This window comes from Panulirus ornatus, chromosome 5 (assembly GCF_036320965.1).
Source record: "Panulirus ornatus isolate Po-2019 chromosome 5, ASM3632096v1, whole genome shotgun sequence".
NCBI classification, from domain to species: Eukaryota; Metazoa; Arthropoda; class Malacostraca; order Decapoda; family Palinuridae; genus Panulirus; species Panulirus ornatus.
This window is the reverse complement of record NC_092228.1, coordinates 48161990-48183417: the sequence shown is the minus strand read 5'-3', so window position 1 is coordinate 48183417 and position 21428 is coordinate 48161990. Positions and strand designations below refer to the sequence as shown.

The following is a 21428-nucleotide window of genomic DNA, read 5'->3' as shown; positions in this document are numbered from 1 at the left end:
GTGTGTCACCATGGTTGTTTGATTTGTTTATGAAATAGCTGGTGAGGGAGGTATATGTGAGAGTCTTGGATAGGGGGGAAATCATACAGTTTGTGGGGGATGAGAGGGCCTGAGAAGTGTCAGTTGTTGATTGCTGATAATAGAGAACTGGTGGTAGATTCATGTGAAAAACTGCATAAGCTGGTGACTGTGTTTGGAAGGGTATGCGAAAGGAAAAAAGTTAAGAGCAAATGTGAATAAAAGTAAGGTTATCAGTTTCAGCAGGGTTGAGAGACAAGTTAGTTGGGGTGTAAGTTTACATGCAGAAAAATTGGAGGAAGTTAAGTGTTTTAGATAAACGGGAGTGGACATGGCAGCTAATGGATTCATGGAAGTGGAAGTGAGTCATATGATGGGGGAGGCAGGGCAAAGGTTCTGGAAATGTTAAGAATGTGTGGAGAGAATGTAATCTGGGATGCAAAAATGGGTATGTCTGAAGGAATAGTAGTCCTAACAATATCATATGAATGTGAGGCATGGGCTATAGAGTAGCGCAAAGAAGGGTGAATGTGTTAAAGTTGTTGAGGACAATATGTGGGTGAGGTGGGTGAGGTATGTAATGAATGGGTAAGAGAGATGTGTGGGAATAAAAAGTGTGGTTGAAAGAGCAGAAGACAGGATGTTGAAATGGTTTGGACATATAATGGAAAGAATCAGCAAGGAAAGGTTGACAAAGAGGATATACATGTCAGAAGTGGTGGGAACAAAGAGAATGGGGAGACCAAATTGGAAATCGAAGGATGGAGTACAAAAAATTTTGAGTGATTACAGCCTGAATATGCAGGAGGGAAAAAGGCATGCATGGGATAAGGTGAACATGAGTGATGTGGCATACTGGGGTTGATGTACCATCAATGGACTGAAACAGGGCATGTGAAATGTCTGGGATAAACCATGGATAAACCATGTGTGGCCTGGATGCTGATAGGGAGCTGTGATTTCAGTGCATTACACACATCATCTTGAGAATGTGGCCTTTCTTCGTGTGTTCCTGGCACTACTTTGCTAACACAGGAGACAGCGATCAAATATGAAAAAAAAATCTTCAAGCACTGATAGTACAGCAAAACATAATACACTTTCTCTTTGATATGCTCCTAATACTATATATACAATAATAACTAGTACTAAGGCATGTGTGAGGAAAAGTGGATCACAAACTTGAAGGCTAAACATAACACAAATGAATATAGCTAGAGCAAAGATGAAGATAACTATACAGGTACCTGGATGGTCTTCTCATAGGTCTGTAGCCACTGTAAAACCTGCCTCGCCCACGTCCCACAACCGCTCTCATTCCACGTGGAGGACGATTGCTGGTGCTGATACCCGGCTTGTTTGTACGTTTAGGCATAACCTGTAGTAAGAGAAAATTATACTGTTATAAAGCAAGTAAAATATAATAGTCATCTAAAAGAGGCAGAACTTGAACAAAATGAGGAACCGAATCATGTAAAGTGTCCTTTAAATAATGATGTTCTAGCTACAAATCATGCATCATCAGGATGAGTTACTATACACTTAAACTTCACACAATTCTTCAAAATACTGTTTCTATCTATATCTCTGATGCCTGTTCCATATAGAACTCCCTAAAGGGGGTGGCCACAGCAACAGAGTTGTATTGTATTCTAGAGAGTGGCATGAACATGTCTCCTTGATTTGGAAAGTGCCTGAAAGGTTAGACAGGGGGAATCTCACTGTAAACTTAAGTAAAAGTGATTTTGTGAAGGTTCATGATGTGCATTTAGGTTATATTGTGGGAAAAGGAGAAGAATCAGCTGATCCAAAAGTTGAAAGTATATTGGCATATCGCATTCCTTCAAACAGAAAAGAGTTGGTAGGATTCCTTGGAATGAATGGTCATTACAGAAGGTTTCGTAAAACATTTTCCACTGTTGCAATACCACATATGGTAAAATAAGTGAGGAGAGACAACTGTAATGATGCTTTTGCTAAGATAAAACAAATTTCAATCAGTGCTCCAATTCTATGTGCTCCAGATTATGAAATATCATTTAAGTTATAGGCAGACACAGGTGATGTCATTGTTAGTGGTGTGTAAATGCAGGAGAAACAAGGCATTGAACATCCTTTAAATAATTTTTCTAAAATAATTCTTCCTTATAAGAGAAATCATAGCACTCTAGAGATGGAAACTTTATCTTTAATTTTGCATATACATAATACTTCAATAGCAGTTCTCATCAATTTAACCACTGTATCAATAAGCTTCAATGTCTAAGCTACATTTTTCTCCAATTTCACTATTTTCTTGTCAAAACACCATGTATGAAAACTATCACTCCAGTAACACAACTATAAACATTTACTTCCCCTTTAAAAAAGTTCTGGGGAAGTCTGTCTCGATACACTGCGGGAAACTCTACCACCTGGCGAGGTTTGTGTTGCAATGGTTCCCGATTCACAAACGTAGTAGCATCACTGGTGGGCCAAGGTAGTTCCGTTTGCGAAGAGGCGCTTTATATGATGTCTTGACACACGATGATCTTAACGAGGTGATGATAGAGGTCCAGTGGAAGTGTTGTTCAGCGATGGGCAATTTCCATGCCATGCTGAAGGACACAGTTCCCGTCACGGCGATTCTCTTCCACCGTCTGAGGACCTTATTGGAGTTTGGATATGTCCACCAGAGTCCAGGTATGATTGACGTTGCTCGTCTTGCCAACCACCTGGTGAACTAATTTGATTTTCAGCGTGCCAGGGGGAGCGCCTCCGATCGCCACTCGTTTGTGTAAATAAATTATACATTTCCTTTTTCCATAGCCAGAGGTTGAACCATTATGTGACATTCATTTTTTCATTCATTTCAAGCTAGAAGTTTCAGTTTTCTAAATTGTTTCTTACATTTTTCATATGTATATATATGTATGTGAGTGTGTGTGTATATGTGCGTATGTGTGTGTATGTGTGTGTATGTGTATATGTATATATATATGTATATTATCCCTGGGGATAGGGGTGAAAGAATACTTCCCATGTATTCCTCGCGTGTCGTAGAAAGCGACTAGAGGGGACGGGAGCGGGGGGCCAGAAATCCTTCCCTCCTTGTATTAACTTTCTAAAATGGGAAACAGAAGAAGGAGTCACGCGGGGAGTGCTCATCCTCCTCGAAGGCTCAGAGTGGGGTGCCTAAATGTGTGTGGATGCAACCAAGATGTGAAAAAAGGAGAGATAGGTAGTATGTTTGAGGAAAGGAACCTGGATGTTTTGGCTCTGAGTGAAACGAAGCTCAAGGGTAAAGGGGAAGAGTGGTTTGGGAATGTCTGGGGAGTAAAGTCAGGGGTTAGTGAGAGGACAAGAGCAAGGGAAGGAGTAGCAATACTCCTGAAACAGGAGTTGTGGGAGTATGTGATAGAATGTAAGAAAGTAAATTCTCGATTAATATGGGTAAAACTGAAAGTTGATGGAGAGAGGTGGGTGATTATTGGTGCATATGCACCTGGGCATGAGAAGAAAGATCATGAGAGGCAAGTGTTTTGGGAGCAGCTGAATGAGTGTGTTAGTGGTTTTGATGCACGAGACCAGGTTATAGTGATGGGTGATTTGAATGCAAAGGTGAGTAATGTGGCAGTTGAGGGAATAATTGGTATACATGGGGTGTTCAGTGTTGTAAATGGAAATGGTGAAGAGCTTGTAGATTTATGTGCTGAAAAAGGACTGATGATTGGGAATACCTGGTTTAAAAAGCAAGATATACATAATTATACTTATGTAAGTAGGAGAGATGGCCAGAGAGCGTTATTGGATTACGTGTTAATTGACAGGCGTGCGAAAGAGAGACTTTTGGATGTTAATGTGCTGAGAGGTGCAACTGGAGGGATGTCTGATCATTATCTTGTGGAGGCTAAGGTGAAGATTTGTATGGGTTTTCAGAAAAGAAGATTGAATGTTGGGGTGAAGAGGGTGGTGAGACTAAGTGAGCTTGGGAAGGAGACCTGTGTGAGGAAGTACCAGGAGAGACTGAGTACAGAATGGAAAAAGGTGAGAACAATGGAAATAAGGGGAGTGGGGGAGGAATGGGATGTATTTAGGGAATCAGTGATGGATTGCGCAAAAGATGCTTGTGGCATGAGAAGAGTGGGAGGTGGGTTGATTAGAAAGGGTAGTGAGTGGTGGGATGAAGAAGTAAGAGTATTAGTGAAAGAGAGGAGAGAGGCATTTGGACGATTTTTGCAGGGAAAAAATGCAGTTGAGTGGGAGATGTATAAAAGAAAGAGACAGGAGGTCAAGAGAAAGGTGCAAGAGGTGAAAAAAAGGGCAAATGAGAGTTGGGGTGAGAGAGTATCATTAAATTTTAGGGAGAATAAAAAGATGTTCTGGAAGGAGGTAAATAAAGTGCGTAAGACAAAGGAGCAAATGGGAACTTCAGTGAAGGGCGCAAATGGGGAGGTGATAACAAGTAGTGGTGATGTGAGAAGGAGATGGAGTGAGTATTTTGAAGGTTTGTTGAATGTGTTTGATGATAGAGTGGCAGATATAGGGTGTTTTGGTCGAGGTGGTGTGCAAAGTGAGAGGGTTAGGGAAAATGATTTGGTAAACAGAGAAGAGGTAGTGAAAGCTTTGCGGAAGATGAAAGCCGGCAAGGCAGCAGGTTTGGATGGTATTGCAGTGGAATTTATTAAAAAAGGGGGTGACTGTATTGTTGACTGGTTGGTAAGGTTATTTAATGTATGTATGACTCATGGTGAGGTGCCTGAGGATTGGCGGAATGCGTGCATAGTGCCATTGTACAAAGGCAAAGGGGATAAGAGTGCTCAAATTACAGAGGTATAAGTTTGTTGAGTATTCCTGGTAAATTATATGGGAGGTATTGATTGAGAGGGTGAAGGCATGTACAGAGCATCAGATTGGGGAAGAGCAGTGTGGTTTCAGAAGTGGTAGAGGATGTGTGGATCAGGTGTTTGCTTTGAAGAATGTATGTGAGAAATACTTAGAAAAGCAAATGGATTTGTATGTAGCATTTATGGATCTGGAGAAGGCATATGATAGAGTTGATAGAGATGCTCTGTGGAAGGTATTAAGAATATATGGTGTGGGAGGCAAGTTGTTAGAAGCAGTGAAAAGTTTTTATCGAGGATGTAAGGCATGTGTACGTGTAGGAAGAGAGGAAAGTGATTGGTTCTCAGTGAATGTAGGTTTGCGGCAGGGGTGTGTGATGTCTCCATGGTTGTTTAATTTGTTTATGGATGGGGTTGTTAGGGAGGTAAATGCAAGAGTTTTGGAAAGAGGGGCAAGTATGAAGTCTGTTGGGGATGAGAGAGCTTGGGAAGTGAGTCAGTTGTTGTTCGCTGATGATACAGCGCTGGTGGCTGATTCATGTGAGAAACTGCAGAAGCTGGTGACTGAGTTTGGTAAAGTGTGTGGAAGAAGAAAGTTAAGAGTAAATGTGAATAAGAGCAAGGTTATTAGGTACAGTAGGGTTGAGGGTCAAGTCAATTGGGAGGTGAGTTTGAATGGAGAAAAACTGGAGGAAGTGAAGTGTTTTAGATATCTGGGAGTGGATCTGGCAGCGGATGGAACCATGGAAGCAGAAGTGGATCATAGGGTGGGGGAGGGGGCGAAAATTCTGGGGGCCTTGAAGAATGTGTGGAAGTCGAGAACATTATCTCGGAAAGCAAAAATGGGTATGTTTGAAGGAATAGTGGTTCCAACAATGTTGTATAGTTGCGAGGCGTGGGCTATGGATAGAGTTGTGCGCAGGAGGATGGATGTGCTGGAAATGAGATGTTTGAGGACAATGTGTGGTGTGAGGTGGTTTGATCGAGTGAGTAACGTAAGGGTAAGAGAGATGTGTGGAAATAAAAAGAGCGTGGTTGAGAGAGCAGAAGAGGGTGTTTTGAAGTGGTTTGGGCACATGGAGAGAATGAGTGAGGAAAGATTGACCAAGAGGATATATGTGTCGGAGGTGGAGGGAATGAGGAGAAGTGGGAGACCAAATTGGAGGTGGAAAGATGGAGTGAAAAAGATTTTGAGTGATTGGGGCCTGAACAAGCAGGAGGGTGAAAGGCAGGCAAGGAATAGAGTGAATTGGAGCGATGTGGTATACCGGGGTTGACGTGCTGTCAGTGGATTGAATCAAGGCATGTGAAGCGTCTGGGGTAAACCATGGAAAGCTGTGTAGGTATGTATATTTGCGTGTGTGGACGTATGTATATACATGTGTATGGGGGTGGGTTGGGCCATTTCTTTCGTCTGTTTCCTTGCGCTACCTCGCAAACGCGGGAGACAGCGACAAAGTATAATAAAATAATAAATATACATAATACTTATTATTCATTTATTTATTTTGCTTTGTCAATGTCTCCCGCGTTTGCGAGGTAGCGCAAGGAAACAGACGAAAGAAAATGGCCCAACCCACCCCCATACACATGTATATACATGCACGTCCACACATGCAAATATACATACCTATACATCTCAATGTACACATATATATACACACACAGACACATACATATATACACGTGCACACAATTCACACTATCTGCCTTTATTCATTCCCATCGCCACCTCGCCACACATGGAATACCATCCCCCTCCCCCCTCATGTGTGCGAGATAGCGCTAGGAAAAGACAACAAAGGCCACATTCGTTCACACTCAGTCTCTAGCTGTCATGCAATAATGCACCGAAACCACAGCTCCCTTTCCACATCCAGGCCCCACACAACTTTCCATGGTTTACCCCAGACGCTTCACATGCCCTGATTCAATCCACTGACAGCACGTCAACCCCGGTATACCACATCGCTCCAATTCACTCTATTCCTTGCCTGCCTTTCACCCTCCTGCTTGTTCAGGCCCCAATCACTCAAAATCTTTTTCACTCCATCTTTCCACCTCCAATTTGGTCTCCCACTTCTCCTCATTCCCTCCACCTCCGACACATATATCCTCTTGGTCAATCTTTCCTCACTCATTCTCTCCATGTGCCCAAACCATTTCGAAACACCCTCTTCTGCTCTCTCAACCACGCTCTTTTTATTTCCACACATCTCTCTTACCCTTACATTACTTACTCGATCAAACCACCTCACACCACACATTGTCCTCAAACATCTCATTTCCAGCACATCCATCCTCCTGCGCACAACTCTATCCAGAGCCCATGCCTCGCAACCATACAACATTGTTGGAACCACTATTCCTTCAAACATACCCATTTTTGCTTTCCGAGATAATGTTCTCGACTTTCACAGATTCTTCAAGGCTCCCAGGATTTTCGCCCCCTCCCCCACCCTATGATTCACTTCCGCTTCCATGGTTCCATCCGCTGCCAGATCCACTCCCAGATATCTAAAACAATTTACTTCCTCCAGTTCTTCTCCATTCACACTTACCTCCCAACTGACTTGACCCTCAACCCTACTGTACCTAATAACCTTGCTCTTATTCACATTTACTCTTAACTTTCTTCTTTCACACACTTATGTTTGTTCAAAAAGGTTAGGTAAACCCAATTTATTTCTTATGGATGATAATCCTCTTACGTTTTTGTACAATATGAAGAATGCCAATCAGCAGATAATCCATTGGAGATTTATGTTACAAGATTATAATTTATTCATCCAGCATGTAAGAGTGAAAGATAATACTGTGACAGGTACATTGACATGCATTCCTATGAGTCATAAGTAAATCTGAAAGATGACTCATGCCTTTTTTAAAATGGGGGATGTTATGTATTTCCTTTTTTTAATGTCTCAAAAATTTATTTTCATGGGCATTACAATTTCTCTTATACGTGACTTAAGTCTTCTCAATTGTATTGTACAATCTAACAATGTGAATGACAACTTTTTTATGTATACTATTATTACAGCACTTTAGTATTTATCATATTTGATTGCCGCTATCTGTTTAAGTGAGGTAGCACCAGAAAACAGACAAAAAATGCCCCATCCCCTCATATACAAATACTTTTTGATTTCTTTTTATTATACTTTGTCGCAGTCTCCCACGTTAGCAAGGTAGCGCAGGGAAACAGACGAAAGAATGGCCCAACCCACCCATATACACATGTATATACATACATGTCCACAAACACATATACATACCAATACATCTCAATGTATAAATATATATAATCACACACAGACATATACATATATACATAATTCTTTTTGTCTGCCCTTATTCATTCCTGCTGCCACCCCGCCACACATAAAATGGCAACCCCCTCCCCCCGCATGTGCGTGAGGTAGTGCTATGAAAAGACAACAAAGGCCACATTAGTTCACACTCAGTCTCTACCTGTCATGTGTAATGCACCGAAACCACAGCTCCCTTTTTACATCCAGGCCCCACAAAACTTTCCATGGTTTACCCCAGACGCTTCACATGCCCTGGTTCAATCCAATGACAGCACGTTGACTCCAGTATACCACATCGTTCCAAATCACTCTATTCCTTGCACGCCTTTCACCCTCCTGCATGTTCAGGACCCAATAATTCAAAATCTTTTTCACTCCATCTTTCCACCTCCAATTTGGTCTCCCACTTCTCCTCACTCCCTCCACCTCTGACACATATATCCTCTTTGTCAATCTTTCCTCACTCATTCTCTACATGTGACCAAAGCATTTCAAAACACCCTCTTCTGCTCTCTCAATCACACTCTTTTTATTACCACACGTCTCTCTTACCCTTTCATTACTTACTTGATCAAACCACCTCAAACCACATATTGTCCTCAAGCATCTCATTTCCAGCACATCTACCCTCCTCCACACAACTCTATCTATAGCCCACACCTCGCAACCATACAACAATGTTGGAACCACTATTCATTCAAACATAGCCATTTTTGCTTTCCAAGATAACGTCCTCGACTTCCACACATTTTTCAATGCTCCCAGAACTTTCATCCCTTCCCCCACCCTATGATTCACTTCCGCTTCCATGGTTCCATCCGCTGCCAAATCCACTCTCAGATATGTAAAACACTTCACTTCCTAGAGTTTTTCTCCCATTCAAACTTACCTCCCAACTGACTTGTCCCTCAACCTTACTGTACCTAATAACCTTGCTCTTATTCACATTTACTCTCAGCTTTCTTCTTTCACAGACTTTACCAAACTCAGTCACCAGCTTCTGCAGTTTCCCACCCGAATCAGCCACGCTCTTATTCACATTTACTCTCAGCTTTCTTCTTTCACACACTTTACCAAACTCAGTCACCAGCTTCTGCAGTTTCCCACCCGAATCAGCCACCAGCACTGTATCATCAGAAAACAACAACTGACTCACTTCCAAGCTCTCTCATCCACAACAGACTGCATACTTGCCTCTCTTTCCAAAACTCTTGCTTTCACCTCCCTAACAACCCCATCCATAAACAAATTAAACAACCATGGAGACACCATGCACCCCTGCCGCAAACCTACATTCACTAAGAACCAATCACTTTCCTCTCTTCCTACACGTACACATGCCTCACATCATCGATAAAAACTTTTCATTGCTTCTAACAACTTGCCTCCCACACCATATATTCTCAATACCTTCCACAGAGCATCTCTATCAACTCTATCATATGCCTTCTCCAGATCCATAAATGCTACATCCATTTGCTTTTCTAAGTATTTCTCACATACATTCTTCAAAGCAAACACCTGATCCACACATCCTCTACCACTTCTGAAACCACACTGCTCTTCCCCAATATGATGCTCTGTACATGCCTTCACCCTCTCAATCAATACCCTCCCATATAATTTACCAGGAATACTCAACAAACTTATACCTCTGTAATTTGAGCAATCACTCTTATCCCCTTTCCCTTTGTACAACGGCACTATGCAAGCATTCCGCCAGTCCTCAACCACCTCATCATGAGTCATACGTACATTAATAACCTTACCAACCAGTCAGAAATACAGTCACCCCCTTTTTTAATAAATTCCACTGCAATACCATCCAAACCTGCCGTCTTGCCAGCTTTCATCTTCCGCAAAGCTTTTACTACCTCTTCTCTGTTTACCAAATCATTTTCCCTAACCCTCTCACTTTGCACACAACCTCGACCAAAACACCCTATATCTGCCACTCTATCATCAAATACATTCAACAAACCTCCAAAATACTCACTCCATCTCCTTCTCACATCACCACTACTTGTTATCACCTCCCCATCAGCCCCCTTCACTGATGTTCCCATTTGTTCCCTTGTCTTATGCACTTTATTTACCTCCTTCCAAAACATCTTTTTACTCTCTTTAAAATTTAATGATACTCTTTCATCCCAACTCTCATTTGCCCTGTTTTTCACCTCTTGCACCTTTCTCTTGACCTCCTGCCTCTTTCTTTTATACATCTCCCACTCATTTGCATTATTTCCCTGCAAAAATCGTCCAAATGCCTCTCTCTTCTCTTTCACTAATGATCTTACTTCTTCATCCCACTTACTACCCTTTCTAATCTGCCCACCTCCCATGCTTCTCATACCACAAGAATCTTTTGCGCAAGCCATCACTGCTTCCCTAAATACGTCCCATTCCTCCCCCACTCCCCTTATGTCTTCGAGGAGGATGAGCACTCCTTGCGTGACTCCTTCTTCTGTTTCCCCTTTTAGAAAGTTAAAATAAAAGGATGGGAGGGTTTCTAGCCCCCAGCTCCCGTCCCCTTTAGTTGCCTTCTACGACATGTGAGGAATGCATGCACATATACATACATATACATATCAACATACATACATATACATACAATCACAGACATATACATATATACACGTACATATTCATACATCCTTGCCTTCATCATTCCTGGCACTAACCCGCCCCATGGGAAAGAGCATTGCTACCCCCTCCCTCAGAAAGGTAGCACCAGGAAAATAGACAAAAAAGGCCACTATCGTTCACGCTCAGTCTCTAGCTGTCATGTGTAGCACCAGGATACAGACAAAGTAAGACCCATCCACTCATATACATATATATGAGTGAAAAATGTTTGGAAGTTGACAACATTATCTTGGAAAGCAAAAATGGGTATGTTTGAAGGAATAGTGGTTCCAACAATGTTATATGGTAGCGAGGCATGGGCTATACATAGAGTTGTGCGGAGGAGGGTGGATGTGCTGGAAATGAGATCTTTGAGGACAATATGTGGTGTGAGGTGGTTTGATCGAGTAAGTAATGAATGGGTAAGACAGATATGTGGTAACAAAAAGAGGGTGCCTGAGAGAGCAGAGGAGTGTTTTGAAATGGTTTGGTCACATGGAGAGAATGAGTGAGGAAAGATTGACAAACATATGTGTCAGATATATGTGTCAGAGGTGGAGGGAGTGAGGACAAGAGGAAGACCAAATTGGAGGTGGAAAGATAGAATGAAAAAGATTTTGAAATATCGGGGCCTGAACATGCAGGAGGATAAAAGGTGTGCAAGGAATAGAGTGAACTGAAACAATGTGGTATACCGGGGTCGATGTGCTGTCATTGGATTGAACAAGGGCATGTGAAGCGTCTGGGGTAAACCATGGAAAGTTTTGTAGGGCTTGGATGTGAAAAGGGAGCTGTGGTTTCGGTGCATTATACATGACGGCTAGAGACTGACTGTGAATGAATATGGCCTTTGTTGTATTTCATAGCGCTACCTCGCGCACATGTGGGTGGAGGGGGTTTTCATTTCATGTGTGGAGGGGTTGCAACAGGAATGGATAAGAGCAGACGGTATATATTATGTACATGTGTATACATGTGTGTGTATATATATGTATACGTTGAGATGTATAGGTACGTATATGTGCGTGTGTGGACGTATGTGTATATACATGTGTATGTGGGAGGGTTGGGCCATTCTTTCGTCTGTTTCCTTGCGCTACCTTGCTAATGCAAAAGACAGCAACAAAGTATAATAAACAAAATATATATATATATATATATATATATATATATATGTGTGTGTGAGGAAGTACCAGGAGAGACTGAGTACAGAATGGAAAAAGGTGAGAACAATGGAAGTAAGGGGAGTGGGGGAGGAATGGGATGTATTTAGGGAAGCAGTGATGGAGTGCGCAAAAGATGCTTGTGGCATAAGAAGAGTGGGAGGTGGGTTGATTAGAAAGGGTAGTGAGTGGTGGGATGAAGAAGTAAGATTATTAGTGAAAGAGAAGAGAGAGGCATTTGGACGATTTTTGCAGGGAAAAAATGCAATTGAGTGGGAGATGTATAAAAGAAAGAGACAGGAGGTCAAGAGAAAGGTGCAAGAGGTGAAAAACAGGGCAAATGAGAGTTGGGGTGAGAGAGTATCATTAAATTTTAGGGAGAATAAAAAGATGTTCTGGAAGGAGGTTAATAAAGTGCGTAAGACAAGGGAACAAATGGGAACTTCAGTGAAGGGCGCTAATGGGGATGTGATAACAAGTAGTGGTGATGTGAGAAGGAGATGGAGTGAGCATTTTGAAGGTTTGTTGAATGTGTTTGATGGTACAGTGGCAGCTATAGGGTGTTTTGGTCAAGGTGGTGTGCAAAGTGAGAAAATGATTTGGTAAAAGGGAAAATGATTTGGTAAACAGACAAGAGGTAGTAAAAGCTTTGTGGAAGATGAAAGCCGGTAAGGCAGCAGGTAAGGATGGTATTGCAGTGGAATTTATTAAAAAATGGGGTGACTGTATTGTTGACTGGTTGGTAAGGTTATTTAATGTATGTATGACTCATGGTGAGGTGCCTGAGGATTGGCAGAATGCGTGCATAGTGCCATTGTACAAAGGCAAAGGGGGATAAGAGTGAGTGCTCAAATTACAGAGGTATAAGTTTGTTGAGTATTCCTGGTAAATTATATGGGAGGGTATTCATTGAGAGGGTGAAGGCATGTACAGAGCATCATATTGGGGAAGAGCAGTGTGGTTTCAGAAGTGGTAGAGGATGTGTGGATCAGGTGTTTGCTTTGAAGAATGTATGTGAGAAATACTTAGAAAAGCAAATGGATTTGTATGTAGCATTTATGGATCTGGAGAAGGAATATGATAGAGTTGACAGAGATGCTTGTGGAAGGTATTAAGAATATATGGTGTGGGAGGCAAGTTGTTAGAAGCAGTGAAAAGTTTTTATCGAGGATGTAAGGCATGTGTACGTGTAGGAGGAGAGGAAAGTGATTGGTTCTCAGCGAATGTAGGTTTGCGGCAGGGGTGTGTGATGTCTCCATGGTTGTTTAATTTGTTTATGGATGGGGTTGTTAGGGAGGTGAATGCAAGAGTTTTGGAAAGAGGGGCAAGTATGAAGTCTGTTGTGGATGAGAGGGCTTGGGAAGTGAGTCAGTTGTTGTTCGCTGATGATACAGCGCTTGTGGTTGATTCATGTGAGAAACTGCAGAAGCTGGTGACTGAGTTGGGTAAAGTGTGTGAAAGAAGAAAGTTAAGAGTAAATGTGAATAAGAGCAAGGTTATTAGGTACAGTAGGGTTGAGGGTCAAATTAATTGGGAGGTAAGTTTGAATGGAGAAAAACTGGAGGAAGTAAAGTGTTTTAGATATCTGGGAGTGGATCTGGCAGCGGATGGAACCATGGAAGCGGAAGTGAATCATAGGGTGGGGGAGGGGCCGAAAATCCTGGGAGCCTTGAAGAATGTGTGGAAGTCGAGAACATTATCTCGGAAAGCTAAAATGGGTATGTTTGAAGGAATAGTGGTTCCAACAATGTTGTATGGTTGCGAGGCGTGGGCTACGGATAGAGTTGTGCGCAGGAGGGTGGATGTGCTGGAAATGAGATGTTTGAGGACAATGTGTGGTGTGAGGTGGTTTGATCGAGTAAGTAATGTAAGGGTAAGAGCATTGCAGTGGATTTTATTAAAAAAGGAGGTGACTGTATTATTGACTGGTTGGTAAGGTTATTTAATGTATGTATGACTCATGGTGAGGTTCCTGAGGATTGGCGGAATGCGTGCATAGTGCCATTGTACAAAGGCAAAGGGGATAAGAGTGAGTGCTCAAATTACAGAGGTATAAGTTTGTTGAGTATTCCTGGTAAATTATACGGGAGGGTATTGATTGAGAGGGTGAAGGCATGTACAGAGGATCAGATTGGGGAAGAGCAGTGTGGTTTCAGAAGTGGTAGAGGATGTGTGGATCAGGTGTCTGCTTTGAAGAATGTATGTCAGAGATACTTAGAAAAGCAAATGAATTTGTATGTAGCATTTATGGATCTGGAGAAGGCATATGATAGAGTTGAAAGAGATGCTCTGTGGAAGGTATTAAGAATATATGGTGTGGGAGGCAAGTTCTTAGAAGCAGTGAAAAGTTTTTATCGAGGATGTAAGGCCTGTGTACGTGTAGGAAGAGAGGAAAGTGATTGGTTCTCAGTGAATGTAGGTTTGTGGCAGGGGTGTGTGATGTCTCCATGGTTGTTTAATTTGTTTATGGATGGGGTTGTTAGGGAGGTGAATGCAAGAGTTTTGGAAAGAGGGGCAAGTATGAAGTCTGTTGGGGATGAGAGAGCTTGGGAAGTGAGTCAGTTGTTCTTCGCTGATGATACAGCGCTGGTGGCTGATTCATGTGAGAAACTGCAGAAGCTGGTGACTGAGTTCGGTAAAGTGTGTGAAAGAAGAAAGTTAAGAGTAAATGTAAATAAGAGCAAGGTTATTAGGTAGAGTAGGGTTGAGGGTCAAGTCAATTGGGAGGTAAGTTTGCATGGAGAAAAACTGGAGGAAGTAAAGTGTTTTAGATATCTGGGAGTGGATCTGACAACGGATGGAACCATGGAAGCGGAAGTGGATCATATGGTGGGGGAGGGGGAGAAAATCCTGGGAGCCTTGAACAATGTGTGGAAGTCGAGAACATTATCTCGAAAAGCAAAAATGGGTATGTTTGAAGGAATAGTGGTTCCAACAATGTTGTATGGTTGCGAGGCGTGGGCTATGGATACAGTTGTGCGCAGGAGGATGGATGTGCTGGAAATGAGATGTTTGAGGACAATGTGTGGTGTGAGGTGGTTTGATCGAGTAAGTAACGTAAGGGTAAGAGAGATGTGTGGAAATAAAAAGAGCGTGGTTGAGAGAGCAGAAGAGGGTGTTTTGAACTGGTTTGGGCACATGGAGAGAATGAGTGAGGAAAGATTGACCAAGAGGATATATGTGTCGGAGGTGGAGGGAACGAGGAGAAGTGGGAGACCAATCTGGAGGTACAATAATGGAGTGAAAAGGATTTTGTGTGATCGGGGCCTGAACATGCAGGAGGGTGAAAGGAGGGCAAGGAATAGAGTGAATTGGATCAATGTGGTATACCGGGGTTGACGTGCTGTCAGTGGATTGAATCAGGGCATGTGAAGCATCTGGGGTAAACCATGGAAAGCTGTGTAGGTATGTATATTTCCATGTGTGGACGTATGTATATACATGTGTATGGGGGTGGGTTGGGCCATTTCTTTTGTCTGTTTCCTTGTGCTACCTCGCAAACGCGGGAGACAGCGAAAAAAAAATATACAAAATATATATATATATATATATATATATATATATATATATATATATATATACATACATACATATATATATATATATATATATATATATATATATATATATATATATATATATATATATATATATATTCCCACGCATTCCTCACGTGTTGTAGAAGGCGACTAAAGGGGACGGGAGCGGGTGGCAAGAAACCATCACCTCCTTGTATTTTAACTTTCTAAAAGGGGAAACTGAAGAAGGAGTCATGCGAGGAGTGCTCATCCTCCTCGAAGGCTCAGATTGGGGTGTCTAAATGTGTATGGATGTAATCAAGATGAGAAAAAAGGAGAGATAGGTAGTATGTTTGAGGAAAGGAACCTGGATGTTTTGGCTCTGAGTGAAACGAAGCTCAAGGGTAAAGGGAAAGAGTGGTTTGGGAATGTCTTGGTAGTAAAGTCAAGGGTTAGTGAGAGGACAAGAGCTACGGAAGGAGTAGCACTACTCCTGAATCAGGAGTTGTGGGAGTATGTGATAGAATGAAAGAAAGTAAATTCTAGATTGAGATGGGTAAAACTGAAAGTTGATGGAGAGAGATGGGTGATTATTGGTGGATATGCACCTGGGCATGAGAAGAAAGATCATGAGAGGCAAGTGTTTTGGGAGTAGCTGAATGAGTGTGTTAGTGGTTTTGATGCAAAACACCGGGTTATAGTGATGGGTGATTTGAATGCAAAGGTGAGTAATGTGGCACTTGAGGGAATAATTGGTATACATGGAGTGTTCAGTGTTGTAAATGGAAATGGTGAAGAGCTTGTAGATTTATGTACTGAAAAAGGACTGGTGATTGGGAATACCTGGTTTAAAAAGCGAGATATACATAAGTATACGTATGTACGTAGGAGAGATGGCCAGAGAGCGTTATTGGATTACGCGTTAATTGATAGACGCGCGAAAGAGAGACTTTTGGATGTTAATGTGCTGAGAGGTGCAACTGGAGGGATGTCTGATCACCATCTTGTGGAGGCGAAGGTGAAGATTTGTGGGGGTTTTCAGAAAAGAAGAGAGAATGTTGGGGTGAAGAGAGAGGTGAGAGTAAGTGAGCTTGGGAAGGAGACTTGTGTGAGGAAGTACCAGGAGAGATTGAGTACAGAATGGAAAAAGGTGAGAACAACGGACGTAAGGGGAGTGGGGGAGGAATGGGATGTATTTAGGGAGGCACTGATGGAGTGCGCAAAAGATGCTTGTGGCATAAGAAGCGTGGGAGGTGGGTTGATTAGAAAAGGTAGTGAGTGGTGGGATGAAGAAGTAAGATTATTAGTGAAAGAGAAGAGAGAGGCATTTGGACAATTTTTGCAAGGAAAAAATGCAAATGAGTGGGTGAGGTATAAAAGAAAGAGGCAGGAGGTCAAGAGAAAGGTGCAAGAGGTGAAAAAGTTGGCAAATGAGAGTTGGGGTGAGAGAGTATCATTAAATTTCAGAGAGAATAAAAAGATGTTTTGGAAGGAGGTAAATAAAGTGCATAAGAAAGGGGAGCAAATGGGAACTTCAGTGAAGGGGGCTAATGGGGAGGTGATAACAAGTAGTGGTGATGTGAGAAGGAGATGGAATGAGTATTTTCAAGGTTTGTTGAATGTGTTTGATGATAGAGTGGCAGATACAGGGTGTTTTGATCAAGGTGGTGTGCAAAGTGAGAGGTTTAGCGAAAATGATTTGGTAAACAGAGAAAAGGTAGTAAAAGCTTTACGGAAGATGAAAGCCGGCAAGGCAGCAGGTTTGGATGGTATTGCAGTGGAATTTTAAAAACGGGGGTGACTATTGTTGATTGGTTGGTAAGGTTATTTAATGTATGTATGATTCATGGTGAGGTGCCTAACGATTGGTGGAATGCTTGCATAGTGCCATTGTACAAAGGCAAAGGGGATAAGAGTGAGTGCTCAAATTACAGAGGTATAAGTTTGTTGAGTATTCCTGGTAAATTATATGGGAGAGTATTGATTGAGAGGGTGAAGGCATGCACAGAGCATCAGACTGGGGAAGAGCAGTGTGGTTTCAGAAGTGGTAGAGGATGTGTGGATCAGGTGTTTGCTTTGAAGAATGTATGTGAGAAATACTTAGAAAAGCAAATGGATTTGTATGTAGCATTTATGGATCTGGAGAAGGCATATGATAGAGTTGATAAAGATGCTCTGTGGAAGGTTTTAAGAATATATGGTGTGGGAGGCAAGTTGTTAGAAGCAGTGAAAAGTTTTTATCGAGGATGTAAGGCATGTGTACGTGTAGGAAGAGAGGAAAGTGATTGGTTCTCAGTGAATGTAGGTTTGTGACAGGGGTGTGTGATGTCTCCATGGTTGTTTAATTTGTTTATGGACTTGCCCCTCTTTCCAAAACTCTTGCATTTACCTCCCTAACAACCCCATCCATAAACAAATTAAACAACCATGGAGACATCACACACCCCTGCCGCAAACCTACATTCACTGAGAACCAATCACTTTCCTCTCTTCCTACACGTACACATGCCTTACATCCTCGATAAAAACTTTTCACTGCTTCTAACAACTTGCCTCCCACACCATATATTCTTAATACCTTCCACAGAGCATCTCTATCAACTCTATCATATGCCTTCTCCAGATCCATAAATGCTACATACAAATCCATTTGCTTTTCTAAGTATTTCTCACATACATTCTTCAAAGCAAACACCTGATCCACACATCCTCTACCACTTCTGAAACCACACTCCTCTTCCCCAATCTGATGCTCTGTACATGCCTTCACCCTCTCAATCAATACCCTCCCATATAATTTACCAGGAATACTCAACAAACTTATACCTCTGTAATTTGAGCACTCACTCTTATCCCCTTTGCCTTTGTACAATGGCACTATGCACGCATTCCGCCAATCCTCAGGCACCTCACCATGAGTCATACATACATTAAATAACCTTACCAACCAGTCAACAATACAGTCACCCCCTTTTTTAATAAATTCCACTGCAATACCATCCAAACCTGCTGCCTTGCCGGCTTTCATCTTCCGCAAAGCTTTCACTACCTCTTCTCTGTTTACCAAATCATTTTCCCTAACCCTCTCACTTTGCACACAACCTCGACCAAAACACCCTATATCTGCCACTCTATCATCAAACACATTCAACAAGCCTTCAAAATACTCACTCCATCTCCTTCTCACATCACCACTACCTGTTATCACCTCCCCATTTGCGCCCTTCACTGAAGTTCCCATTTGCTCCCTTGTCTTACGCACTTTATTTACCTCCTTCCAGAACATCTTTTTATCCTCCCTAAAATTTAATGATACTCTCTCACCCCAACTCTCATTTGCCCTTTTTTTCACCTCTTGCACCTTTCTCTTGACCTCCTGTCTCTTTCTTTTATACATCTCCCACTCAATTGCATTTTTTCCCTGCAAAAATCGTCCAAATGCCTCTCTCTTCTCTTTCACCAATACTCTTACTTCTTCATCCCACCACTCACTACCCTTTCTAATCAACCCATCTCCCACTCTTCTCATGCCACAAGTATCTTTTGCGCAATCCATCACTGATTCCCTAAATACATCCCATTCCTCCCCCACTCCCCTTACTTCCATTGTTCTCACCTTTTTCCATTCTGTACTCAGTCTCTCCTGGTACTTCCTCACACAGGTCTCCTTCTCAAGCTCACTTACTCTCACCACCCTCTTCACCCCAACATTCACTCTTCTTTTCTGAAAAACCCATACAAATCTTCACCTTAGCCTCCACAAGATAATGATCAGACATCCCTCCAGTTGCACCTCTCAGCACATTAACATCCAAAAGTCTCTCTTTCGGACGCCTGTCAATTAACACGTAATCCAATAACGCTCTCTGGCCATCTCTCCTACTTACATAAGTATACTTACATATATATATATATATATATATATATATATATATATATATATATATTTTTTTTTTTTTTTTTTTTTTGCTTTGTCGCTGTCTCCCGCGTTTGCAAGGTAGCGCAAGGAAACAGACAAAAGAAATGGCCCAACCCACCCCCATACACATGTATATACATACGTCGACACACGCAAATATACATACCTACACAGCTTTCCATGGTTAACCCCAGACGCTTCACATGCCTTGATTCAATCCACTGACAGCACGTCAACCCCGGTATACCACATCGATCCAATTCACTCTATTCCTTGCCCTCCTTTCACCCTCCTGCATGTTCAGGCCCCGATCACACAAAATCTTTTTCACTCCATCTTTCCACCTCCAATTTGGTCTCCCTCTTCTCCTCGTTCCCTCCACCTCCGACACATATATCCTCTTGGTCAATCTTTCCTCACTCATTCTCTCCATGTGACCAAACCAGTTCAAAACACCTTCTTCTGCTCTCTCAACCACGCTCTTTTTATTTCCACACATCTCTCTTACGCTTAAGTTACTTACTCGATCAAACCACCTCACACCACACATTGTCCTCAAACATCTCATTTCCAGCACATCCATCCTCCTGCGCACAACTCTATCCATAGCCCACGCCTCGCAACCATACAACATTGTTGGAACCACTATTCCATCAAACATACCCATTTTTGCTCTCCGAGATAATGTTCTCGACTTCCACACATTCTTCAAGGCTCCCAGAATTTTCGCCCCCTCCCCCACCCTATGATCCACTTCCACTTCCATGGTTCCATCCGCTGCCAGATCCACTCCCAGATATCTAAAACACTTCACTTCCTCCAGTTTTTCTCCATTCAAACTCACCTCCCAATTGACTTGACCCTCAACCCTACTGTACATAATAACCTTGCTCTTATTCACATTTACTCTTAAATTTCTTCTTTCACACACTTTACCAAACTCATTCACCAGATTCTGCAGTTTCTCACAAGAATAAGCCACCAGCGCTGTATCATCAGCGAAAAACAACTGACTCACTTCCCAAGCTCTCTCATCCCCAACAGACTTCATACTTGCCCCTCTTTCCAAAACTCTTGCATTCACCTCCCTAACAACCCCATCCATAAACAAATTAAACAACCATGTAGACATCACACACCCCTGCCGCAAACCTACATTCACTGAGAACCAATCACTTTCCTCTCTTCCTACACATACACATGCCTTACGTCCTCGATATATATATGTGTGTATATATGTATGTATGTATATATATATATATATATATATATATATATATATATATATATATATATATATATATTTCTTTTTTTTTTCCGAAAGAAGGAACAGAGAGGGCCAGGTAAGGATATTCCAAAAAAGGCCCAGTCCTCTCTTCTTAACGCTACCTCGCTAACTCGGGAAATGGCAAATAGTTTAAAACAAAAGAAAAGAATATATATATATATATATATATATATATATATATATATATATATATATATATATATATATATATATTTTTTTTTTATACTTTGTCGCTGTCTCCCGCGTTTGCGAGGTAGCGCAAGGAAACAGACGAAAGAAATGGCCCAACACCCCCCAATACACATGTATATACATACGTCCACACACACAAATATACATACCTACACAGCTTTCCATGGTTTACCCCAGACGCTTCACATGCCTTGATTCAATCCACTGACAGCACGTCAACCCCGGTATACCACATCGCTCCAATTCACTCTATTCCTTGCCCTCCTTTCACCCTCCTGCATGTTCAGGCCCCGATCACACAAAATCTTTTTCACTCCATCTTTCCACCTCCAATTTGGTCTCCCTCTTCTCCTTGCTCCCTCCACCTCCGACACATATATCCTCTTGGTCAATCTTTCCTCACTCATCCTCTCCATGTGCCCAAACCACTTCAAAACACCCTCTCCTGCTCTCTCAACCACCCTCTCTTTATTTCCACACATCTCTCTTACCCTTACGTTACTCACTCGATCAAACCACCTCACACGACACATTGTCCTCAAACATCTCATTTCCAGCACATCCATCC

General features: G+C 42.0%; 1 protein-coding gene across 3 annotated transcripts in view; it reads right to left on the bottom strand.

Moving 5' to 3' along the window:
* Positions 1-21428, bottom strand: part of LOC139748772 (polyadenylate-binding protein 2-like) — a 284468-nt gene that overhangs the window by 131372 nt on the left and 131668 nt on the right. For all 3 annotated transcript variants that reach the window (XM_071662207.1, XM_071662205.1, XM_071662206.1), the window contains exon 5: positions 1266-1396. In XM_071662207.1, the coding sequence (XP_071518308.1) occupies positions 1266-1396 (131 nt within the window). The remainder of the gene's footprint in view (positions 1-1265; positions 1397-21428) is intronic.